Genomic DNA, 26778 nt, shown 5'->3' on the forward strand with positions numbered 1-26778 from the left:
GCGTCACCACCACAAGTATTGTTTGAATCCCGTAGTAATATTGACTGAATTTAAAAGCTTAGACTTAGTTTTATATCAAAAGTAACCTGATCTGTCGGTGCGTTGTCTGTGTCCTCTTTGCTCTGCGATGCATCTTTCACTGTGTGAGAAAATTAACGTGTGGCGTGAGAACAGTGAGTTTGAATGAGAGTTGGTGGCCCTGCATGACAGTATTCTGTAGTTATGCTAAACGTTATGTTTGTTATGTTTATGCAATTTTAATCTCCCACATTTCACGGGTTCGACTCCAAAGCGCTGACTTCTTTTATTGGATTGGCTCCGGGAGGGCTGCATTACAGTATTGCGCTACAGCGCCCCACTGGTTACACCGCGTTATTGCAGGCCCTTCAAATAGGTCGTATGAGATCAAGAAACTATTCGACAACAAAAATATTTGTTGACAATTTTTTATTGTCGACGTTGTCGATAATGTCGACTAATCGTTTCAGCCCTACTGAGGAGACTTACACACTGTAAGCTGATGAGATGATTTATCTGTGTTTTAATATGCTGTTGTTCATAGAGATTTTTAGATGGATGCAGAGGCTTTTTAGGTCAGGTAGAATCTGTGATTCTCTGACCCAGTTTGCTGGTTTCCATGGCTGCAATACGTGTGTTTTCCGCCAACTGGCAACCTGTGATGTCGAAATACTATTGGATAAACTGGCAGCACACGGTTTCGCACAGACCCAAAAAAAAAGACAGACATTCCGACAAGGAACGCACATTTCATTGTTTTTCTGAGAAATAAATAGGTGAACTTAGCATGTTTCCTAAATATCTGCAAACATATTGGGGTATTTTTATGCTTTATTAAAGTAAAAATCTTACATATAGCCCCTTTAATCCTGTCGGCAGCGTCTGTGTCCAAAGTTGCCCTGACACACCAAACCAACGCTCAACAGTTGACGGCCAAGTAGCACGTCCGTTATGCGCCTGCGCGAGATGAAATGCCTTTCCGAACCAGCAGGTGGCAGTAGCTGAACAGCCAATCAGAATGATCAGATGGCCTGACGCACAGACGAGCTCTGACGACGATTCAACATTTCGAATCGGCCGAAAAAAAGCCAATGAGGACCAACTTCAGCTGATGGTGTGGAACACACTGAGAAAACTTAGTCGGCCGACAAAGAAAAACTGCCCGACAGCTGACCGTCGGCTTGGTGTGTTCCTGCCTTTAAAGTCAGCATGAAACTGAAGTTGTGATAGTCTTTTCCCTATTGTGATGTATATCAGAGAGAAATGATTTCTTGAATTAAAAAAAAGTAGGGTGGGGCTTGATTTTGTCCATGGGGAATTGATTGGAAGGTTGTGGTTTGCTATTGGTCGATCTCATGTGAGTGACAGGTTGTCCCACCCTCATGCCAGTATAACATCATCATCAGAGAGAAGAGATGTCACTGCAAGAGGGACGGGAAGTTATTTTGATTTAAGATTATGAGTACACATGGATTTTATGGATAAATCATTTATAATAAATGCTACAATTCACCATTAAAATAAGAGTTGTCAATTTGTTGCATGGCGACTTTAAAACTACAGTAGAAATCCTGTTTAATTCTAAGGGTCAGAGAGAGAATGTAAATAGTTGGCACATAACATTACATAAGAGTATACATAGTTTTAGTAAAATGCGTTGTAAGAGATAAAAAAAATGTCGCTCTTTTCTACTAAATTTAGATATTTTGTGTTCTAACAGGAGCAATGTAATCCATACTAGCTTTAAGCAGATTTATAATAATCTGCTGATTTCAACACTTTTCACGACTCATTTCAGACAATAATGCACGATAACCTGAGCACTTTTCGCAGCAATAATATTATGTAATGTACATACATTTGCATGTATTGTAATAGAAGATTTATGATTACAACGTATTTACAGGGTGGACTGACGTAAATTGCAGTGCTTGACAGTCGTCCCTTAACAGAAGTGCCCCAGTTTATCTCAATTCATCATCTTTATGGCGTAAATAAACTTGTTATGCAGGTTACAATCATTTTAATGCACATTTATCCATTTAAATATTAGAATACGCATTATTATTTTTTTACATTCCTGCATGCTACGTTAGCCGTATTAGCTTAGCATACCCTGTTGGCTTTAAACAGACAGTGAAAACACTGTATAACATAAATGTCTGTGGAGTCTCTCACCAGAACTGGAACTTGAGAACCGGACCCGTGTAGAACGTGTGTTTGTTCGGTCTCTGTGTGAGAATGTCGGGTCCGGCGCTGTCTTGTTGAGTCATGCTGTTGCGGCCCACATAAATATCCCTCAGTGTTACCACAGTAAACAGCAGCAGGGCCGTTAATATACCCGTCTGACTGTACTCCGCCATCTCCGGCCCGTCCACAGCGACAGAACCAAGCCCACAGTACCCTGCTACCGCCGCCGCCGAACGAGTGTCACTGCTACTCAAACCAAGTGAATCAGGGTAAAGCGAACGACCAAATATGTTTCAAAATAAAAGTCTCTCACGCTGAGTCATGATGGAGAACCATGCGGAGAACGTTTAAACAGCGACATCTACTGGTGCCATCAACGCATTTCATCTCCAGCACGCCACTCTGTGTTCATCAAAGGAAATGACAGGGGAACGGGCGTTTAGAACAAACAAACAGACTAAAATGAAATTGTTTAAACGCTTTTTAAGTGTTATTGATAAAAGTTTGTAAAGAGACAGCAGTTGCAACTTGTTTCTCCATTTTAAATAGCACATTAATTACTGTGCAAAAAGACAAAGTGAAGAGCTGACAGTGACAAAAATGGCACTTTTTTGGTAGGCCTACCCATCTGGAACTCAGTTATTGTGTTTAATAATCTTAAAGAGATATATTAGTTTATGTGTTGATTATGCGCTTTTTGGCATTATTTTATGGGCATCAAATGAATAATGAGTTTAACTTTAAAATATGACATTTAAATATATCTCTATAGAACATTATTTAATGCATGCAAATTCAATAAATAGGCTTTTTCCACTTGTTATATTCCTTATACATCCTAAAAACCTGTGTTTAAAGTGTTAGTTCACCCAAAAATGAAAATAATGTCATTTATTACTAACCCTCATGTCGTTCCACACCCGTAAGACCTTTGTTCATCTTCAGAACACAAATTAAGATATTTTTGTTGAAATCCGATGGCTCAGTGAGGCCTGCATAGCAAGCAATGACATTTCCTCTCTCAAGATCCATTAATGTACTAAAAACATATCTAAATCAGTTCATGTGAGTACATATTCAATATTAATATTATAAAGAATATTATAAAGAATATAATATATTATATTATAAACACTGCTTCATGAAGCTTCGGAGCGTTATGAATCTTTTGTGTCGAATCAGCGGTGCGGAGTGCCAAAGTCATGTGATTTCAGCAGTTTGACACGCGATCCGAATCATGATTCAACACAAAAGATTCATAACGCTCCAAAGCTTCCTGAAGCAGTGTTTTGAAATCGGCCATCACTATATAAGTCGTTATTTTGTTTTTTTTGGTGCACCAAAAATATTCTCGTCGCTTTATAATATTAATATTGAACCACTGTACTCACATGAACTGATTTTAATATGTTTTTACTACATTAATGGATCTTGAGAGAGGAAATATCATTGCTTGCTATGGAGGCCTCACTGAGCCATCAGATTTCAACAAAAATATCTTTGTATAAATTTGTGTTCTGAAGATGAACGAAGGTCTTATGGGTGTGGAACGGCATGAGGCTAAGTAATTAATGACAGAATTTTAATTTTTGTGTGAACTAACCCTTTAAGTCCTCTCTTTACATTGCAAATTCATCTATTAATCTTGTTTTTGTATATTTTACCACAGGATGATTTATATTGCATGCTGTTAGTCTATTAGTATTGTTAATACTGTCCTCAATAAATCATTGACGAATTTATGCAGAGTAGGATTTTACAAGCATCTGTGACCTTTTTCAGCATAATATGTTAACAGTGTTGTGTAGTGCGTTTGAAAATCATTTAATCAGTTCATACTTTTTCAATGACAAATAAAATATGCACTCCAATAATTGTTGATGCTTTAAAGCTGATGCATTTAGCTAATGAAAGGGCTGGTGCTTCAGGATATGTGAGATTTAATTTGGTGCTCAAAACCTAACATACATATTGTGACATGTCACACAGCATATAATGGCACAAAACAAGACAAATCATAAGGCTTAATGTCTTCATCAGATATAAGGCTAAAACTATTGAAACCAAAGAATTCTCTTATGAATCTGAATACATTTGAAACCACACACACACAAAACTGCAACTTCTTCTGTAGAACCAAAAGAATGGAACAAAACAATAGGCAGTGGATAGAACTTATAATAACAAAACAAACAAAGTTACACTCTCTTATTCCATAATCAACATTTTCCACAAACACTCACGCTGCCATTCTGTCACGCTGCCATTTTTTTTTTAATAGAAATGTAAAAATCATTAGCCTGTTCAAACCTTGCTTTTGTAGATATTTGAGTCATTATGCATTTGGAAGAACCACTTTAAGCTGGTGAAATACTGTGTGATGCTACATAAAACTTCCCACACGGTTACACTAGGAGTTCCCAAGGAGCATGTGAATTATGAGTGGCATCTTATTACATTAAGCATTTTGTTGGGTCACTAAACTATTTAATGCTAACTAACTATCAGAATACATTTTAATAGTTCCATAATTTGAATGAGTTTCAAATAAATCCATGCTGTTAGTGAGGGTTAGAAAGGAGTAACTAGAAGGCTAGGGGGAAAACAACAACAACAAATAAATGTTTTAAGGCAACACAAGCATTTGAATGATTATTGTAAAAACTCTCATGCAGTGCTGAAGGGTTTGGATTCCACGTGCAGTTCCCGGACATCTAAAACCTTAAAGGGACAGTTCACCCAAAAATGAAAATTCTCACCCTCATTTTGTTCCAAATGTGTTTCTATGTTCTGTTGCACACACACATGCACACGCGCAAAGATATTATGAAGAATGTGGGTAGCCAAACAGTTGCTGGTCCCCATTGACTTCCATTGTATTAAAAAAATACTGTGGAAGTCAATGGGGACCAGAAACAGTTTAGTTATCCACATTCTTCAAAATATCTTTGCGTGTGTGTGTTCGTTCATCAGAACACAATCCAATTGAATGTGTGAAAGAACCAAATAACAAATGTCACGTCTCTTCAATCATTTAAAGGTTACTTTTAAGTGGTATTTTGCATATAAATTGTTCGCTAAATTAACCATGAGGGATCGAAAATCATTCTTCTACACATGGGTGAAATATTGAGTAAACCTGTCAAGCTCACATTATTCTTTTGATGATGAAAATGAAGCATATTGTACGGCCATTATATTTTTGCAATATGTTTTTTTTCATTTTTCCTCGCCAAAAATCTCAAAATAATGCACCTGATGTTTTACTTCTGAGTAAATGATGATTGTCATAAGATTCTATTTATTCAATATTGTTTTATTTAAATTAGCAAAAATTAAAGGAAGAACAACATGTGTTAATAATAATAACAATAATATATAAATTGTTTTGCATTACAATAATGAAATAAGATTTTTTTTCATTACAGTAATGTGAATTTTGGGGGAAATGTGCTTAATTGTCATGAAAATAATGTCACAATGCAAATGTGGCATTATTTTATTTCTCATTTCTTTCTTTTGATTTTGAGATAAAATACGACCCGGACATATTCTTAACTGGTTTTGTGGGATTTACCAACATGTAAGATAGCATACACATACACAAACATACACACACACACACACACACACACACACACACACACACACACACACACACACACACACACACACACACACACAGAATCAAGGATAGTTCATGGAGCAGCTGTCATAAAGTAACTAAAATTAGTTGCAGGCACATTCTTGCATTGTGAATTATCATCAGTGTTAATAATTTCACAGTTTAAGGTCCTCAGCACGGGCAGTTACTCTTAGGATCGGGCTGATGCGTCAGCCTCACTCTGCCGTCTTCTCTCTCCACGTTTCTGTAGATCAGGGACTTTTGGGCTTTTAGACGACATGCCAGGCACATGAAAATGGAGTCCACGTTCTGGCTCTCCTTGGGATCTTTGGCTGATGTTTCAAACAGTAGCATGTTATGGGAATCGGCAAACTTAAGGGCAGTGTTGGAAGGGACCTGGATCTGGTCAACTAGATCGCATTTGTTTCCCACCAGAACACGAGGGACTGAGGATGACACCCCGTGCCCGTTGCACTCCTGAATCCAGGTCTTTAGGTTCTGGAATGAGGCCATTTTTGTGACGTCGTACACAAATACGACAGCATGCACATTGCGGTAGTAGTGCTCCACCATGCTCTTCCGAAAGCGCTCCTGGCCTGCTGTGTCCCATACTTGTACCTGTTAGAAAAAAAAAAAAGACAAAAACTTATTTTAAAGTTGCAGAGGAGTTAAAGGAGAAAACTGCATCAGAAATAAACAAGCACGACAATAAATGAATCTCTACTTTTTTAAAAAGGATTCAGAATGTGATGTTAAATTCAAATGATTACTGGTCATAGTTTTGACCTTTACTCATAACTGTACATGACTGTGCTCTTTAAATGTCATAGACAGATAGATAGATAGATAGATATTTTTGATGAAATCCAAGAGTTTTTTTTTTTTTATACCCGATAGAAAGCAACAATTACCGTCATTCAAGGTCCAGACAATTAGTAAAGACATTGTTAAAATAGTCAACGTGACTACTAAAGCGATGAGAATACATTTTTGTGCGCAAAAACAAAACAAAATAACGACTTTATTCAACAAATTCATCTCTCCTCTGTCATTCTCCTACTCTGTTTATGTTCAGCGCTTCCAGGTTCTACATCAGAACGCTGACTCGGTATTGGCCGACGCTGCTCATGTGAGCAGCACGTGACACAGGAGCTGGCAAATACTGAGCCGGCAATCTGACACAGAACCTAGAAGCGCTTAAAGGTATAGTTCAACCAGAAATGAAAATTCTATCATCATTTACTCACCCTCAAGTTGTTCCAAATCTGTATAATTTTCTTTGTTCTGTTGAACACAAAGGAAGATATTTTGAAGAAAGTTTGTAACCAGGCCACTTTGGGGCACCATTGACTTCCATAGTAGGAAAAAAAACTACTATGGAAGTCAATGGTGCCCCAAAATATTTTCCTTTGTGTTCAACAGAACAGAAAATTATACAGATTTGGAACAACTTGAGGGTGAGTAAATGATGATAGAATTTTCATTTTTGGGTGAACTATCCCTTTAATATATACAGAGTATAAATTTGACGAATTTGTTGAATAAATAGGTTATCTTTGTTTTGTTTTTTGCGCACAAAAAGTATTCTCATGGCTTCATAACTATTTTAACGATGGTAATTATGTTGCTTTCTGTGGGAGATAAAAAAAAAAAACCTCTTGGATTTCATCAAAAATATCTTAATTTGTGGAACCAGTTTCATCACTTTATGTTATGAACATAAGGTGTATCTGCAACATGATATATCAGTTTCCACCTGACAATGACAGTTTGGACCAGCTAATGACCAGTTTAAAACAGGTAATGACCATCTTGGACCAAGTAAAAACCAGTTACCATTTTCCAAAACACCAGCTACCATCTTAAAATGGATTTTCCAGCAGGAAATTGCAGGTGTGATGATAGAATCCTTTTTATTTTTTAAATTGTCAACATTATGGCATGTAATTTGATTTGTCTAAAATGAAAGACGAGGACCAACGCCTTTGAAGCAACATGCTATCAGAAAGAGGAATTAATGCAGTTACTAAGAATGTAAACATTGCTTCCTCATGATGCTGCTGTCACACGTCCACCCAAACAAACACACAATACAGTCGTGATACAACGAGACATCGGCCTTCGGGACGAGAACAATCCAGATAATAAATCCCACCTTTATTTTCTCGCCCTCGATCTCCACGGCTTTCTCCCTGAAGTCCACGCCGATTGTGGCTTCAGTCTTGCAGGGGAAGGCTCCGCCGGTGAAGCGGAAGGTTAAACAGGTCTTACCCACATTTGAGTCTCCGATGACAATGATTTTAAAAATCCGCGTCCGCACACTTTGATCTAGAGACGTGCTCAGGTCTAGAGACGACGTGAGATTGGCATGGCGTGAGTTGGCAGTTCCTTCTCTGTTTTGTTGGAATTCATTTGCCATAACGGTGAAATGATGTACCGAGCCTGGTGCTCACTGGTCCGGCGGTGATGATGGTGGTGGTGATGGGGGAAGGGATGGCAGATCCACTCCCTTTGCAGATGCAGGGAGTTTACATAGACTGACAAGTGTATGCCAACTGATGCAGTAGCCTTCTTTTAAACGCAATTAAAATCGTAAAATAGCTGAAAAATAAATTATACTTTACCATTGTGTTGAATAAAAACGACAACATGGGTACGCTGGTTAAATTTAAAGGGATAGTTCACCCAAAATTCTGTCATTATTTTACGCTCAAGTTATTCCAGGCTTGCTGGTATTATTGCAGTTAAATAGAAAATCATTTTGGAAGAATCTTTATGCAGCTCTTTTCCAGACAGTACTACGGTGGCCGAGAGAGCTCAACGCGCTGCAAATGAAGAAAACACATGCAAACCACATCTTATTACAGTGCGTCGGTCATGCGTGATGCGCTATAAATTATTGCGGAGCAAATTAAAATATTAATTTAATTCTAAAAGTAGCCTAATCATCATCATCATTCAGATCATCGCAGAGGGGGGCTTGAGCTCGCCGGGCCTGGTATGTGCTATTTGCAGCGCGTTTCTGTATTTGCTTGTGTTGTGAGTATTTGCAGCGCATTTCTGTATTTGCTTGTGTTGTGAACATTTGCAGTGCGTTTCTGTATTTGCATGTGTTGTGAACATTTGCAGTGCGTTTTTGTATTTGCATGTGTTGTGAACATTTGCAGCGCGTTTTTGTATTTGCATGTGTTGTGAACTTTTGCAGCGCGTTTTTGTATTTGCATGTGTTGTGAACTTTTGCAGCGAGTTTCTGTATTTGCATGTGTTGTGAAAATTTGCAGCGTGTTTTTGTATTTGCATGTTGTGAAGTTTTGCAACGCGTTTCTGTATTTGCATGTGTTGTGAACTTTTGCAGCGTGTTTTTGTATTTGCATGTTGTGAACTTTTGCAGCGCGTTTCTGTATTTGCATGTGTTGTGAACTTTTGCAGCGCGTTTTTGTATTTGCATGTGTTGTGAACTTTTGCAGCGCATTTCTGTATTTGCTTGTGTTGTGAACTTTTGCAGCACATGTATTGTCAAACTGATGAAGATGTTTTCTTTATTTGCTGGTGTTTTTTCTATTTGCTGGTGTTTTTTATTCAGTTGCAGTGTATTGAGCTCTCTCGGCCACCGTACAGTTCATAGTGATCACATCTGTCAACCAAACATCATAAAAGTGTCCAAATAGAACTCCATATGACTCATGCTCTATGGTGCAAGTCACCTGAAGTCATATGATTGCTTACAATGTGAGAAACAGACCAAAACAGAAGTTGTTATTGACGGAAAATACCCCTCTTTAAAACTGTTATGTTATACACATTTGTCAGATTAAAAACATAGTACGACAAGGTTCGATGACTTTGTCTACACTTAACATTTCTCGGATGTGTCATAATTGAGCATGACACTTCAGTTTTAATATGTGGAATGGAGAAAGACATTTAATTGCAATTATTGTTGCATGAATCAGTAATGACAGAATTTTCATTTTCAGTCCCTTAACCATATTTTATCACTCTATAATAGATTTATGGAGTTCATTTATGTATTCATTAAGTATCAATTGAAAAAATCTTGACAATTGTTAATATACAGTAAGAGTACGTAGCCATAATGTGTATAGAATAGCTCAGATAGTTTTATAGTTCATAATGAAATCTGACTTTTGTTTACAAACTTTAGTATCTTGGCAAATCTATTGCACAGATTGTTGCGATCTCTTCTTAAACTCTAGAGCAGAAAAATCAAATAAACACATATCTCACTGTGATTTTTATGTCCTATACATGAAGTACTATTGCTTGATTCAGCACTGTGGTGTCTTACATTTAAAATGTAATAGATCTCAAATTAATGGCCCACATTAATTTACTAAGTAGTATTGTGCAATTGTGGGATTTTGTAAAATGTAAAAGAGTTGGAACAAAAAGATCATAAATCAGATTTATTTATCTGCCCAGTGTGGCAGTAAGTATCTTACATAATTGTGTTATTGTCTTATTTTTTGTACAGCTACCACATCAATAGCAACATTTGTACCATACATTGCCTCATTCTACTCTGACAAGGCCATTTTGTTCTAACACACTGAAGAATGCAAGAAATTCAACAGAGTACATATCAGACAAATCACAGACATTCTGGAATGTTTTATGTACAGTTTATGTTAGAAAAAGGTATGTAAAATGACTGTTTACTCTGTGGAATATATAAATATGTACAAACCAATATTTTTTATAAATTAAATACAGAATACCAAAGACATATTATCCTTGGGTCAATGAATGGGCAGATCCAAAGCTAATAAATCATGACAGTTTAAAAAAAGTACAACATTTAGCAACATTGATCAGGGTATTTTAAGTGCTTTGGTGCACTTAATACATTTTTAACTACAATATATATATATATATATATATATATATATATATATATATATATTTTTTTCTCTTAGAAAGGTATCCATTATTTGTTTGTTCTATTGCAAAGCTAAATGCTATTATTCGATTTCTGTCTATTGCTCAGATAACTTGAAGGTATGTTGCTTTGAAGTCAGTTCCCAAGGCATTTCTAGCATTACATTTGTAAATCCCTGAGTTCATGAGGCCTGGGTCCTGTATGACCAAATGTCCCTCCTCTGTCATGTGAATTCCACCCTGTGCTGTGAAGCGACTATTTGGTACAAGTGTGGTACGTCCAGGCAGAGTCCAAGAAATGTCTGGTTTGGGAATGCCAGCAGCTATGCAGTTCAGAATAACAGGAGACCCCCTGTTAACTCTGGTTATTGAAGGTGGAGCACGAGTGATTTGAGGTGGAAACACCATAATACTCACTGGATATGACAATGTTGATGATCCAAATGTGTTTGTTGCTTTGCAGGTATATGTTCCTCTATCAAATTTGGAAGTTTCTTTTACCTGAAGTGTGCCGTTAGATAAATATGTCACTCTTCCAATAACTTGAGGCTTGTCCAAGACCAGGCCATTTGGAAGAGTCCAGGTAATTGTTGCCTGAGGCCAACCATCCGCATTGCATGGCATATTTAGTGTCTGCCCAAATGAAATCTTCATTGTAGCAGCAGTACTTCTAATTTGAGGCTTCTGTCCAGGTTCTAAAGCATAACGCTTTTCTGCTTGTCCAGCTACATTTTTGGCCAGGCATCGATATACACCTTTGTCAATGACACTTGATTGTGTAATGTGTAAAGTCCCATTTCCCAGGTAGTGAATGAACCGTTGAAGTTTCATGCCTGGATTCAGTGCTGTTCCATTGGGTAGAATCCAAAGAAACTCTGGCTTTGGTTTTCCTGTAGCACGGCACTCCAAAGATATGTCATCACCATCTGGTTTGAGTGGAAGAACCTCTATGTTTGGCACTGGAAAGCTTGGCTTCTCAGCAAGTGATGCAACTTCCAGGTCAACTGCTAGACTTGCTTCCCCTAAGAAATTCTTGGCTATGCACAGAAACCGACCTTCATCAGTCTTTCGAATGCCCCTCAATTCAAGAGTGCCATTCCTGTGGACTTGGAACCTGCCTCCCAAATATGGGGTGGGTAGAGACATGCTATAAGGTGTGGTCCAGGTGATCAGTGGCTCTGGCATACCCTCTGCTTTGCAGTCCAGCAGCAGTGTCTGGTAATACACTGCTAAAACTTTGCTCTCTGTTCGCCCACCCTGTCCATTGATTTGCGGCCCTTTAACCTCAACTTGAAGCTTCACATTCTTGATGTTATCTCCGGCTGGGTTCCGTGCCACACATGCATACTTTCCCTGGTCAGCCAAAGTAAGTTTTTTTATGATCAGAGTCCCATCGTTTAGGATTTGGTATTTGACCGAAGATGAGGTAATTATCTCATTCCTTGGTGAGATCCAGATGATCGTAGGTGGTAGAATACCTTTAGCATCACACTTCATTTGGACTGATTGCCCGAAAGGTGCCCGCATAGATACCGGCTCTTTAGAAGATATTTGGGGTGAGTTTGGCACCACTTGGACACTTACTTTCATTGCATCCTCCCCCAGGGTGTTCTTAGCGTAGCATGTGTAATTGCCTTCATCCTTTTTCCCCATTTGTTGCAACAATAGCGTTCCATTCCCAAAGATGATATAGCGGCGGTTACGGGTTCCGCTGTCATCTGACTGGAGGGCATTGTTGATCATGGTGCCATCTGGGAGGCTCCATGAAACCTCAGGGTCTGGAAGGCCTGAAGCTACACAGTCCACCAGGAAGTTGTCTCCATTAGCAACTCTTTTATGTTGTGCCCCAGCGTTCTCTATCTTTGGTGGCCTCATGAGAACATCTACCTGGAACAGCTCCATGTCCTCACCATTTGGTCTTTGGTACATACACAGATAATTGCCTCCATCTTTCTCAGTCAGTCTCAGAATTCTAAGAGTGCCATTGGGGAAAGCAGTGATGTGCCTTTGTGGACTGAGAACACAAAAAGAGAAATTGTTTACATCTTTCTGTGACAGCTGATCTCTTTCATAGTAATTAACTATGACAGAATAAAAGAGCTCATAGAGTTCTTCTTAAGCTGATTGCACACTGTGCAATTTCTTTTCCCTGTCCTATACAATTGTTACTTGTCAGATTTTGTCACATATAAGTCTGGTGGGATTTTGCATAAAAGCTAAGCTGGACAGTATGACATCTAGGCTTAATCAGACTGTGTGATATATCTACAATTTTGGTCATGATTGACAGCACTAACTGGGCAGTCCACATCCATTCAGGGTTGTTTTTCCCGTACTATGACGTAATTCACTACATAACCACTGTGGTACTATGCATCATGGTAGAAACTAACTAGCTAATCACAACTGTTTTCCGAGACCGTAGTAACATGGTCGCACCTCTGTTGTTTGAACCACATTTGCTCAACATATAGGAGTGTCGGTATCTGCTAATTAATCAATTCGAGATTGCAGTTAATGTAATATTATGTAAATTAACAAACAACAGAAAGCCGTTCTTTTACCACGTTAACAATTAGTATTTAAATGTCATATACATTAAATGCCATGTACCCCCGCACACACACACCCACCATCATCATGAATTGCTGTGCTCCTATGCACCTTTTCCCAATGCCCATGATGCTTTGCACAAATTATGGGAGTAACTTCCGTTAAACTGTAAACAATCAGTGATTGTTCGCTCTATAAATGCAATATTTTTTTTCTTCTTCTTTTTTTAAACTGGGTACAATGAGATATTCTACTCACCCTTCAACCATCGAACATTAAAAGGAAATTTAAAAGTGTAAAAGCATTAACAAATTACTATAACAGACCATTAATAACCCCAAAAGCTTGATTATTTCCACAGAAATATTAAATATCACTGTAGTAATATAGGTATGTATTATTTAACATACATTACTTTAATCAAAAATGTTCATTAACTTGAGTGATAATATCTCAAAGTGCTTTCCGTCATTTTGACAGATAAGAAATAATTTAAAGTATTCCAGTAAACACTGCTAATAGAGATTAGAAGTGAAAAAGGGAAACAATTACATTTTAAAGCATTTGTGTGGAAACAAACCTGGGAAGAGAAATGAGGATTTAGGGAGAAAAACAAGAGATTCTTAGTGCACTCCAGTGAATTTTTCATAGCATATATTGTAAATGAAATCGGGAGAGCAGACCACAAATGCTCAGTATATGTTGTCTTTTTTCATACTGTTAGAGCAGAATACGAAGAAAAAGAAGATAATCAGGAGGAAAAGAGTGCAGTGACTGAAAAGATCTTGTGATACCATATCACATTAAAATACAAAGTGTTACGTTATTCTTCTGATGTCTGAAAATAAAACATGAAGGGTAATTGACAGCTCATTCTGCCAAACTGGCTGAAAAGGATTATTTGTATAGCGCAACCTTATTATTCTAAATCATTTGTTTCATTCTTTTTAAATAGAAGTTCCCCAAACTGGAAGTGTCACCCATAATTCAATACGCTGTAGACTCATCAGACAAAGGTGGATTGGTTCTTCATTAAATTGTTGTAGCTGAAGTCACATTGCATGACTGAATAATTTTTTTTTTTTTTTTTTTTTTTTTTTTTATATTTCATTTTGATCAATTTTAGTTCTGGGCATAATAATGACTGACTAATGTTAAACATTTGTTATCTAACTGCTTTAAAGGCTTAGTTCAACCAAAAATAAAATTCATCCCATAATTTACTCACCTTCAAGCCATTCTATGTGTATATGACTTACACAATCTGAGTTATATTAGAAAAAATATCCTGGCTCTTCCAAACTTTAAAATGGGAGTAAATACTACCCTAGATTTTGAAGCCCAAAAGTGCATCCATCCATCATAAAAGTACTCCATATGACTCCAGGGGGTTAATAAAGAACTTCTGATGCAAAGCGATGTGTTTTTGTAAGAAGAATATCCATATTTATAACTTAAACTACAATCACTGGCTTCCAGTAATGGCTGTATGCAAGTTGAACTCCGGTGACCTCTGACCCGACGTATGATGTAGGATGTAGGAGTAGCGTAAGCTTAGGCGAGAGTAGACGCCTCTCACGGTTCAAACAAATAGGGCTGGGTAACAAACTCCTCTTCTATTACATCAAAATCCTCCAACATTTCTTTTTAAAAATTCTTGTTTTCTGGTGGCTGGTGTTTCACTCTATTCTCTGCGCTTCCGCGTTCGTCAATACCTCTTCCGCCGGAACTATACTCGTGTACAGCCGTTAACCGGAAGCCTGTGATTAAAGTTTATAAGGTTATAAATATGGATATTTTTTCGTTTCACTTCAGAAGGCCTTTAATAACCACCTGGATCCATATGGATTACTTCTATGGTGGATGGATGCGTTTTTTTGGTCTTCAAAATCTAGGGTACCATTCACTCCTATTATAAAGCTTGGAAGAAGCAGGATATTGTTTAATATAACTCTGATTGTGTTTGGCTGAAAGAAGAAAGTAATATATACCTAGGATGGCTTAAGGGTGAGTAAATTATGGGATAAATTTCATTTTTGGGTGAACTAACCCTTTAAGTAGCCTGTTGTATAGCTGACTGAGCATTTGAAGTAGACGAATTGCCCTTGTGTCCCGCTCAGTTACTGTATTGTCTGGATCAGCAGGGGTTGTTTGGGCTGAGACAGACTGCTTGTTTAATCTACACCAGACATTGTTTGAATTCCACATGTGATGAAGTTGGCCTGCTGTGAGTTTGAGAGCGTATGTCAGTGTGAGCAGTGAGAACCAATAATTGCTCAAAAGAGAAAAGTAGAACTCTTAATAAAGGAGAAATGACAATACAGCTGTGACAGCTTGACTTAAATAATCCCTCTGTAGGGTTGTTATGAAGGGGAAACATTATTTTATATTAGAAGTAATGTTCAAATTTAGCTAGATAGAACATGTATACTTTTAGCTTGTATTTAATAGCATTAAACATGCTACCTGTACTGATGTTCCAGTATGATTTTAGATGGCAGTCTCCAGACTGTACCTCTGTGGGAGCCTATGGACTCTGGACAATGCAGGAAAACTGTGGATCCATATGTTGCCGTGACACTGTGTTGCTGGTATAGGCCTTTCCAGGGGCCTGGAGCCTCTTGCCTCACATCCATCTGCACCGTTCTTTTAGCAAAACCAACTGGGTTGGTTGCTGAGCACTCGTACCTCCCTGAATCATTGGGAGTGACATTCTTTATATAAAGTGTTCCATTTGGGAAAATAAATATCCGGCTTCCAATAAACTGTGTGGGCTTCATTTGTGAACCATCAGGGAGAACCCACTTAATAAAAGGGAATGGCTCTCCTTTAGCAGTGCAATCCACATATACGTTTCTTCCAACATTCATAAACATAGTCTCATATGACATCTCAGCAATTATTGGAGGTAGAGCTGCAACATGAATGTGGTATGTGAGTGTATCAGCTCCTGCTGCGTTGCTGGCAATACACTTATAATCACCTTTATTGGAAAAGTTTGCTGAATGAATACTCAGTGTTCCGTTTGGAAAAAGAGATATTCTTCGGTCAAGGGTACCAATGTCTCGCACAAACGTCCTATCTGGAAGAATCCATGAAATCTGAGCTTCTGGTTTACCCAGTGCAATACAGTCCAAGCTGACTGGGTTCCCCAAAAACACTGAGACATCTCTGGCCCTTGAACTCATGATTTTTGGAGGCTGAGTCTGGACAACAAGGGTAACTACCATGCGGTCTGAGCCAAATTTGTTTTGAGCTGTGCAGAGGTACTGGCCTCTGTCTTGGAGCTGGACATTCTTAATCACAAAAGTACCATTTGAAAGGACCTCAAATCTTTGTCCAAGTTTTGTGTTGGTCTGAATTGTTGCACCTGTAAAGTAGTTGGAAAAAAGAATCAAGTATAAACATCAAGAAAATAATAAAAAATCTCCAACAATTCAGTTTGACACATTTTCAGACAATCATACTGTATGTCCTAAACTGTATATTTTGAATTTAAATTATGTTTCATATTTTATATTAAGTGTCCTTAACTACTATGCACTTGCATCAAAAAATAAGTACAATGTACTTATTGTGTTCATATTGTATCGCAAAACTCTTGTGCTGCTATTGAGGTGGGTTACGGGTCAGGTTAGGGACCGGTTTGGTGGTATAAGTTTAAGGGTCAAGTCGTAAGGGAAGGTCAACAGTGTAATGATAGATGCAATTACAGAAATTAATTACATGCAGGTTTTTTTTTAAATATGTAAAAACATTTATGTACACAATAAGTGCATTGTATCAAATGATGGTAACACTTTATTTTACAGCGTCATTGTTACGTTACATGTAGTTACTGTAGTAATAACTATAAAATCTGTATATTTACATGCAATTAACTCTAAACCAAACCCTCACCCCAACCTTAAACCTATAGTAAGCACATGCAGTTAATTGTTATTACTCAGTACTTAGATGTATAATTACACTGTAATACTGACACCTTAAAATAAAGTTTAACCCAAATGATTAATTTAAATGTTAGTACATAGTAGTTAAAGACACCAAATATAAAGTGGGACCAAATTATGCATAGCTCTCACAATGGGATCTTTTAGCTTTTTTTTATAGCTGCTAGTGAACTTCCAAAACAGGGATATGTAGAGTGACCTCTAGGACAAGACAAATTTATCTGTTATAATGTATATTTGACCGAAAATGTACCTGTATGACATGACATTGATGTCACACATATGAGTGTTGTATTGACAAATACAATTTCTTATTACAAACATTAGATTGCAGCCTTTCAACCTCTAGTTCAAACACAAAATGACCGTTCACTTTTATGATTAGTGATTACAAATATTTGTCATTAAATAGCTTGTAATTTTCATAATTAGCATAATCTTCTAATATGCTTTCAGTTGCACTCATCACTCAAAAAAAAAAAAAAAAAAAAAAAAAAATGAAAATAGCATGCACCAACCTATCACATAAAGAGAAGCTGCAATAATCACTCTGATGTTAGAAGTCTAAATATTTTATAGTTTTAATTTCATTAATTTTACACCAAGTGAAAACTGTCACATGCGTGTTAAATTTTGCTAATACAGTTGGCCAAAGAAATGTGATTCTACCTCTATGGCCGTCTTAAATCAGTTTTGGTCTTAAGCACTCTGAAATGGGTTCTCATCTTCCATTCAGATAAATGCACCCACAAAAGTTTTGTAATGAAAAATTGCCTAACCTGTTGAAACCTTGGTCCATGAAACAACAGGTTTGGGGTCCCCAGACGATCTACAGGACAAGAGCACATCTGCCTCCGCTAGAGCAGATACAGTAACAGATTCAGCTGCTGCGATCCTGGGTTTGATGCCACTGCCCATCAGGTTTGGAAAGGGAATGGCAGTGCTCAATTTCTTTGCTCCAAAATGACTGTAGTGCCAGCGACTACCATATGGTACGCTTGCTGTGGAGGGTGGTTTGTTTGTATATCCTAGTACGGATGGGGGAGTCACAGGCTTGTAGATGCTTGGGACATTTGGAGCTTGGTGAGGCTGTGGGGTGGGATGATATGTCCTTGGCTTAGAAGTGACAAGTTTTCCCAGCTGGGCTTGTCGATATGCATCAAGCTGTGATTGTCTATATCTGTTTCTGAGCCTGTTGAAAAGTAAGTGGTCACGTACACGAGATGAGCTGACATGTGGAGCTATGGTCCTTGGAAAGGAAGCTGTTGCTGGCCCAGAAATGTAAGCTGTGGGCTTTGCTGTTTGAGCAGTGATTTCAGGCCGATTGGTGACCCCTGCACCCCTGCCTCCTGTTTGTAGGAAATGCCAGGTTTTGTCTTGGGAGTGGTGGTGCCTTGAGCTATGAACTGTGGGCCAGAAGGGAATGCCATAGTTCTTAGCCCAGAAGGGAGACTGAGTGTAGGGATGTGGAGTAAAAGAGATTTGTTTTTTGGGTGTATTCTTTTGGATTAGCCAGGGGTGAATCGGTACACCTTCAGGATGCATTCTCCAATTGTAAACATTTTGTTGGTTCACATTAGTTAAGGTTGGTTTCTCAGTCGTATGTGCTCTTTTTGACTCTGAAGGATTTGTGTTGCTGGTTTGAAGATTAGGGATGGCTGTTGCTGAAATCTGCCTTGTCTTATCATTTGGGTGGCTATTAATTCTAAAAATGATATCTCTGTTTTCATGCCCATACCTGTTGATCTGTCTGGGGGAAAATGTAGCAGGAACTACTTCAGTTTCTTGCAGAGGTGTTGTAAGCTTCTCCATTTTCTTGAATGTTGTTATAGGTACCTCTGTGACTTCCATGTCTAAGCTTTCAATTACTGGGTAATGAGTAGGAGAAACTTCTAAAGTCATCAATGTTTTGTTTTGGGCAGGAGAATATGTGTTAGCGATCTCCGTCTTGACTGGAGATTGAGTGAATGATACTGCTGTAGTGGGAGCTAGAGTGAAATTTGGTCTCTTTGGGCGTGGTCTACGTGATGGAGGCCTACGGTGCCTATATGGGAATCTTCGTCTTTGGTTCCAGATGGAATTATTGTTAACCCTTATTTTCTCTTCTATTGTGTGTCTGTCTACCTGTTTTATCAGCTGTGTCTCAGGTTCAGGTACCATTGTTGAATCTATGTTAGTCAAATCTGAAATATTAGAATCACTTGTCTTGTGATTTGATTGTGTAGTTTCTTGTTTTACGTGCTCACTGTGGGGTGGCGGTTTCAACTGTTTCGCATTGAAATTGTGTACGCTTGAACTTATGCTGGTACTGCTTGCTGTAACATCTGTTTGAGTAGTTTGAATGTCCTCAGCTGACGAAGGGGTAGTGGTTGTAGCCTTTGAAATCTCTGTCACTGTTTTTGAAGTTTTCGTAATTTCTATTTGCATTGTAACTGGTGGCAACGTTGAGAGTTTAGCATTAGCTTTTGCTAGAATCTGCTCCCAGCGGCTGGGGTCAAGCTCTTTGACAGAGTTATTCGGTTTTCTCACACTCTCCTTTATTTTCTTTTCTTTTGCATTTTGTCGGACAATGCCACCTTTGTGTTTTCCACTGACCCTCTGAGGTGTTAGTTTAGCAGTTGGTCGTTTGATTTCTTCATATCCTGACCCTTCGCTGTCCTCACTCTCAAAAAGCGGTAATTCGCCCTTAGCTACCGTAACACCTTTTTGTGCTTCTTCCTTTTCACCAGTAACAACAATTAGATGAGACAACATATCAGCCCCATAGAGGTTAGCTGCTAAACAGCTATACTCTCCAGCATCCTCATAAGTCAGTTTTTTGATTATCAAAGTGTTGTTCTGTGACACGTACACCCTTTCTTTCATGCCGGATGCTTTGAGAATCTGATTGTTTGGTAGGTACCATCTTGTCTCAACTGGATGAGGAGACGTTACTAAACAGGGAAGACTAAGAGTATCCCCATTCTCCACAGATATCTTCTTTCCATTTAAATCACTGGGACTTAAAAGACGCATCCTGACTGTGAGTCTATAGGAGACGATGTCTACATTAGTGTCGGTCCTTACAAAGCAATGATAAAGTCCAGAGTCTGATATACTTGCATTTTTGATTACTAGCCTGTAATTCTCCAACCTTAATTTATGGGAATCGGTTTGATCCACTGTTGTTAAGTCTGGAAGCATCCACTCCACAGGATGATGCCCTGTGCTGAGCACGCTACAATCCAGACTGACTTCAGAGTGTTCTAGTACTGACTGGATTCTCCCTGGGGCTCCTCTTTGGATCATAGCCCAGGAAGAGACCACATCCTCCTCATCCCCTCTTCCAATGATGTTCTTTGATATAAAAGTGGAGAAGTTCAGCACCAGTTTTTTAGTTGTGGTTTTGCGCCTGTTCAGCTGAAGGGTGACCCTTGGTTGTAAAAGCCAGGCTGGTTCAGCCATCAAGTGTCCTTTGAGCTCTGTAAAATATGGTGATTCCTCAGTTGCGGCTTGAGAGTATTGAAAAGTTACCTTGGAAGAATTTCCAAGTATGGTTCCCCGTTCCAAAATAGCCGGGCTCTCATAGTAGTAGGCAACTAACCTCCAAAGGTTTTGAAGAGCATCTCTATCGATCTCACACTCTAACAGTGTACGTAGAGTCACATTTACAGCAATCTCATCTTTTCTCCTCACTGGCTCCCACACCATGGAGGTGTCTTCAACAGGGTGTGTTACATTACAAGCCACGTGCGCCCGATTCCCATGGCTGTCAGAGAGAATGAAGGTCAGGTGGCCAAGAGGACGCTCCAAGTCCTTGATGTAGGGGGAATCTGGCTCCTGATCTTCCCACACACTACTCTCTCCAATTTTTAGAGGAGACTGAAGGGAGGGTCGGTCACAGGTGAGCTGATTGGTTGAAAGCTGCAAGATCTGGCTGTTATTCAAAGGCTGTGGTGAGGCACATGCAGCACAGTTGCCAGCATCTCCAGAGTCACGGTCCTTTTTGCACTTAATAACTCCTAGAAAGAGAGAGGATTAGAGAATGTTTCAGTAAGAAAAAAAAAAACTTTCCTTTGTTTTTAAGTTATTTGCAGTCAGTAGAGTTCTCATTCAATGATGACTATTTAGAATAAGTAATGTATGAACACACTATCTGAGAAGTTCAAAATGTTTGTGTGCAATATTTTTATTTTTTTATTGCCATTACATCAAATTCTGAAAGAGTGGTGCAAAGGTTGGAAAATACAATCAAAGTAGTTTCACCCTCATGATTTTTGTCCCACTCGAAGAGCCAACGTAAGTTGCAGTCACAGGCCCAGGGGTTTCCATACAGGGATAGGACTTCCAACCTGTGTAAGTGCTGCAGAGTTCCAGGCAGCAGGTATTCTAGTTGGTTGTCTGCCAGGTGCAGGTGCCGCAGGCCTGAGCTCCAAAATGTGCCCAGGACTGAGACAGTAATAAATGTGTGAGAGTGGAGGTCCTGCAGTCTGTTCCCCTCCAGTTGCAATAGCTTCAATGATGTGAGTCCATTGAATGAAAAGGGCTCAATGAAGTCAATGTGGTTGTGGTCTAAATGAAGCCGTACAAGGCTTGTCAACCCCTCAAACAAACTGGGGTCAACTCTTTTGAGTTTGTTGTAGCTCAACTTTAGTATCTGTGCCAAAGAAGAGCATCAATTACCCCAATGTTATTTCAAAGTTATGTCTCATAAATATTTATATAGTTTTACGGGAAACTAGAGACACAAAGACGCTATAGTAAAGTAGATGAATATACTATGTTTAATGTACATCTCATATAACCATATATGAATATATACCTGGAGGGAACGGAGGTGGTAAAAGGATCCAGAAGACACAGAGGAGATATCATTTCCATGAAGCATGAGCATTTCCAATTGCCGTAGGTTCACAAAATCTGAAGACCCAATCGTGCCAATGCTGTTATAGCTTTGCAGTAGACAAAGAATATTATGGAAAAATGTTAGCTTAAGACATTTCACATTGGTTACCCCTTCATTTTGTAAGATGCAGAGTAATCAATACCAATTTTGAATATCATTCAATTAATTCTACTGGATAAACATTAATTCACAATGGCGTATCTGACATATTTGAAATCAGTTCTCATCTAGTTCAAACAGGAGTCCTATCATAGTAACAACAGGTGTAGTTCAGCACATTACAGGTATAGTTAAACATTTCTGGTTACATATGACTACTACTGTATAGAAAAAAAAAATCTTCTTTTGTGTTCCACAGAGGAAAGAAAACCATACAGGTTTGGAACGACTTGAAGGTTTGTCAACCACAAAGTGTCACAATACTTTCTTCCCCTTCATTTTGAGTTTATCAACTTCTTTTTGTCAAGGCTTTTGCTTAAAAAGTATGGTTATGCTGGGTGACTTAAAGGTATAGTTCACTCAAAAATGAAAATTCTTTCTTCTGTTGAAAACAAAAGAAGATATTTTGAAGAATGTTGGTAACCAGACATTTGAGAGTAGGCATTGACTTCCATAGCATTTTTTTCCTACTATGGAAGTTAATGGCTACTGTCAACTGGTTACCAACATTCTTCAAAATATCTTCTTTTTTGTTCAACAGAAGAAAGAAACTCATACAGGTTTGGAACAACATAAGGGTGAGTAAATGATGACAGAATTTTCATTTTTACGTGAAGTCTCCCTTTCTTCTTGGGGCTTCCAACATGAACATGTTCAGTCTGCTAAATTTTACCAATGGTCCTTTAACTAAAAGCTAAAGCCAACAACACAGTAGCTTACCCTAAGTTGAGTCTCTCTGTGTCCTGGGGTAGGTTTCGTGGGGCAGAGGGGAGGTGACGGAAGGTACAGTGCACTTCCTTAGGGCTGGGGCAACTGCAGGACCTTGGGCACGCATACAGGCAGCTTGAGGGCAAGATGAGCAGCAGATACAGAGCTGCCAACATCAGGAGAGTAGGTACACCCACTGGAGCCATGTCCCTCTCATGCCATTATCTGGTTTAGGAAGAGTGTGACTGAAAAGCAGTTTTACATCATATACAGTACAATGTAAGTTTTGTTGATACAAATCAAGCAACAGCAATGAAGCTACAGTTTAACTTGCAAAACCTAGGAATAACAGTTAAAATGAAGTTTCTAAAAATATTTGAATTTATGTTTGATTGATGTTGAATGTCTCTTAAAAGCTTTTTAGTTGCCATGTGACAATACGCCTGAAGTTGTTTTGTTTTTTTGTTTTTTTTTTTGCCCATGCCAGACTGGCACAGAAAACATATTGCAACATATTGTTAGTCTGTCATGCTTTTTTTTTTTTTTTAAAAATCAATTTAAAAGAATTACAGATGATTCAAGGAACATACTACACATCAGTTTATACATTACACATCTGATGTAATCAATTCTAATAACAATGTGCAAGTACTTTGTTTCACTAAATAATCTAAAATGAAGTTATTTATTAATATGAATCTTTAGACATTGTGAAGTGTGACCTATGGCCAGCTGCATAAACATTGCTAATATGTTAAGACTGTGTCTTAAGTACTAGTATGACCAACTAGTGATTAGTCAAGTGCAATCAGTGTTACTTTTTGGTTTCAAATTATACCAATCTATGTTTTTATGTACTTGATTTAAAACAGTTATGAACAACTAACTTGTAAGTAAAGTACAAGTAACTTGTAACTTGTGACTAACTTATAAGACTAGTCTTAGCAGTTTATGCAACCGGCCCCTAACTTCACTAATTATAATTACTGCACATATTTATGAATATTTAGAGTGTTGTACATACCTATATAGTGGTATGTTATTTACACAAAACATTTGCTCAAATGTCTGTGTCAAGAAGAGAATTGCATGGGTTTCCTACAACAACCTGGCAACTCTTCCACGGTTTAATTACCCAAATTACATTTAAGAGGAAGAAGACAAGTGTTACACTTCCTAAATACAAGAATGTTTAGATTTCGAGACGCAGAAATGCATGTTTTGCATTTTTATTACTTTTCTGCCAGCTTGGGTTTGCTTAAATCTGCTGTTTAGTGCAGACCAGCCAAAAAGGTGAAACGTCAGGCATGATTTATTCATCTGACAGAGGCCCGATGATGACCCATGATGACTCAGACCATTTTGGACAATTTTACTCTCGCCGCATTCCTGTCTCTTTCATGCTGCGTCCAGCTGCTGGTAGGATAACTACTCTATTTCAGGATACTGCCTGAATGAATATTTACATGGGCTAGTAAATAAACCCAACAATTTACATCCAGTATTTTCTGGATTGGTATTTGAATGCATTATGATTGGCCTATCTGCTGTCTCACACCCTACTTGCATGGAAAACTACTTGCACCCCACCTCTACACTCATGTTTTACACTAATATTTCTCTTTCCTGCAGAAAGGATTTAGTGGCAGCTTATGCAATAAAGCATAATAACAAGCTTACTATATCTTGCAAATGATAGGGTCTCTAGTAATATTAAACTTTTATGCAGATTAGTTCTGTTTTGACTTTTGAGGGCATAATTTATGTTGAAATTAATTCAAATTGATCTTTGGTGGCTTGAATTACTGAGGAATACAGGCTGATTGCCCTGGATCTCAAGATGGAGATTCCCTTCACTTTTAAAATATTAACTAAATTCATACATAATTATATCAAAGCTATTTAAAAGATCATCAAACCTCAACACTTCTTTTGAAGTTAACTTTTGCTCAGGCTTCAGTTCCACTTAATATGCAAGGTCATAAGTCAAAATTTATGTGAATTTATTTGAATAGGATAAAACTCAGATTCTAATGAAACCACTAAGTTCCCCCTAATGTCCAAGGGGAACTACAGTGAACTTTTCAATATGCACTGAAATATTTATGACCAAGAAAGTTCTGAAGGGAAAAAAAAAAAAAAAAAAAAAAATGGCATGCTATTTGTGATAATTAGATGCTGAAACAGATCTCAACTTGAGTACCTTGGAACAAATATTGCGTCTTACCTCAAGATTCCTGCTGAGAAAACGTTACAGGTGAAGACGAAGTGCGTAATTGTTTGCAGATGACTTGTAAAAGTTCCGTAATTTTGTTTATCCCTGTACTTGACTGAGGAGGAACTGTTGGGAGCTCTAAAGGATGGAGGCTTATCTGGAGAAAGTCAGACTTCAGGAGCAGCAGTCAACTACATCTGGAGAAGTGCTTAACTCCCACCTACACTCCTCCTCTGAACTGGCCTGTACAGGGGGAGGGAATGCTGAGAGACTTGGCTTCCATCCATCCCCTCTCTTCCTCCATTACCTGTGCTTCCTGATCTGTAGCTCAAGTTGTTTCTTTCCCGATGTTTCTCTTTCTCCTGCTGCCTGCACTTTGCTCTCTTCTAACTCTACTCTTCTCTTACTCATTGTTCTGTTTTCTCACATTTGAACACTTTAATGACATGTTCATCTCAGTGTGTCCCACTCACACTTCTTTTCGGTTTCAGACATTCACATTCTGTTTATCATTCCCCCTTCTGTTCTGTCTCCAGCTGTTATTCCATGAACTTTTAAAAGGCCACGAGAGCTTATTTTCTAAAGCATAATTAATGCATGAGAGACTAATTGTCAGTGACAAAACTATTGTTTGCAAAATATTAATCAAATCAACTAGTCATTGAATAAATTAATGGGAAAGAGTATCTCGAAAGTTCACTGTCAAAAAGGCACAATGTAATTGTGCTTATTTCGTAACCTATGGTAAAGGAATGAAAGGTTCTAGGCTCAAAACCAGATTTTTCAGTTTTCACAAACTGAAGGATGATTCATTTTTCTGTGGTTCAGTTTTTGTCTGTTGTAACAGAAAATAATTGTGACTTATCAGTAATGCATTGACAATGGAAGCCTAGGGGGCAGAAATGCGAAATTTCTATTTCCTTCCTGGTATTCTTGTATCCAGTTTTACATGCTTTACATTATCATGCCTAAGAGGTTGGCTGGTTTTAGCTGGTCTCCCGGGCTGGTTTTAGACCGGGCTGTTTGTTTTTTTTTTTTTTTTTTTTTAGCAGACCAGGCTGGTCTTAGCTGGTCAAGCTGTGAGACTGGCTAAAACCAGCTGAACACCAGCTTGACCAGCCTGGGAGACCAGCTTAAACCAGCTACTTCCAGCTTAAACCAGCTAAGACCAACCTACACTGGTTTTACCTTTTTTTCCTTTTTTTTGACCTACCATTTTTTCTACAATCGATAACTGTCTGAGACACAAGATGGCACCAGTTGTATTTGTATAAAACAAGAGAGTGTGAGGCTGTATACAAAACTACCCCCTACACCCCCATTCACTATTTTATACATTATTCTACTAATACAGTCTACTGAATGAGTGAATGAAAACCAGCAAGTGAATTCGGACACTGAGTGCGCCGGAAGTTCCACAGATGCCATCTTCTGGTAAGATGGCACATCGAATATTTTCACCAGGTATCACATTGGTTACACACATTTTGGAAATGAATGACTGCAATTGATAATGTCCACTATGGTTTTAGACACAACAAATGGCTGTTTCCTCAAATAGTGCACTATATAA

At 38.3% G+C, this 26778-nt stretch overlaps 3 protein-coding genes across 7 annotated transcripts in view; all 3 read right to left on the reverse strand.

Moving 5' to 3' along the window:
- The window catches only part of selenot2 (selenoprotein T, 2), a 9705-nt gene extending 7200 nt beyond the window's left edge, over positions 1 to 2505 (reverse strand). For 2 of the 4 annotated variants that reach the window (XR_007180859.1, XR_007180860.1), the window contains exon 1: positions 2197 to 2505. Coding sequence is in view for 2 of the 4 variants with exons in the window: in XM_048163463.1 (XP_048019420.1) it covers positions 2197 to 2381 (185 nt within the window). In the remaining 2 variants the exon portion in view is untranslated. The remainder of the gene's footprint in view (positions 1 to 2196) is intronic. The other 2 variants (XM_048163463.1, XM_048163462.1) reach the window with 2 other exon arrangements.
- Positions 2506 to 4131: 1626 nt separating this feature from the next.
- rab33a (RAB33A, member RAS oncogene family) lies at positions 4132 to 8791 on the reverse strand. The gene is made up of 2 exons (XM_048164458.1): positions 7989 to 8791; positions 4132 to 6451 (listed from the first exon to the last, which is right to left on the reverse strand). Exons 1-2 carry the CDS (start codon positions 8250 to 8252, stop codon positions 6005 to 6007), a joined length of 711 nt encoding a protein of 236 aa, XP_048020415.1. The 5' UTR covers positions 8253 to 8791; the 3' UTR covers positions 4132 to 6004.
- A 1454-nt stretch (positions 8792 to 10245) lies between these two features.
- si:ch211-159i8.4 (matrix-remodeling-associated protein 5) lies at positions 10246 to 26370 on the reverse strand. Of its 2 annotated transcripts, none has more exons than XM_048164045.1 (7): positions 25218 to 26370; positions 23003 to 23215; positions 22040 to 22169; positions 21484 to 21874; positions 18018 to 21239; positions 15752 to 16655; positions 10246 to 12746 (listed from the first exon to the last, which is right to left on the reverse strand). In XM_048164045.1, exons 2-7 carry the CDS (start codon positions 23194 to 23196, stop codon positions 10838 to 10840), a joined length of 6750 nt encoding a protein of 2249 aa, XP_048020002.1. In that variant the 5' UTR covers positions 23197 to 23215; positions 25218 to 26370; the 3' UTR covers positions 10246 to 10837. The 2 variants fall into 2 exon arrangements, with proteins under 2 accessions (XP_048020002.1, XP_048020001.1); XM_048164044.1 differs by having other exon boundaries at positions 23003 to 23235; positions 25218 to 26369.
- Positions 26371 to 26778: the final 408 nt, after the last annotated feature.

Source organism: Megalobrama amblycephala, linkage group LG17, assembly GCF_018812025.1.
Source record: "Megalobrama amblycephala isolate DHTTF-2021 linkage group LG17, ASM1881202v1, whole genome shotgun sequence".
Taxonomy (NCBI): domain Eukaryota; kingdom Metazoa; phylum Chordata; class Actinopteri; order Cypriniformes; family Xenocyprididae; genus Megalobrama; species Megalobrama amblycephala.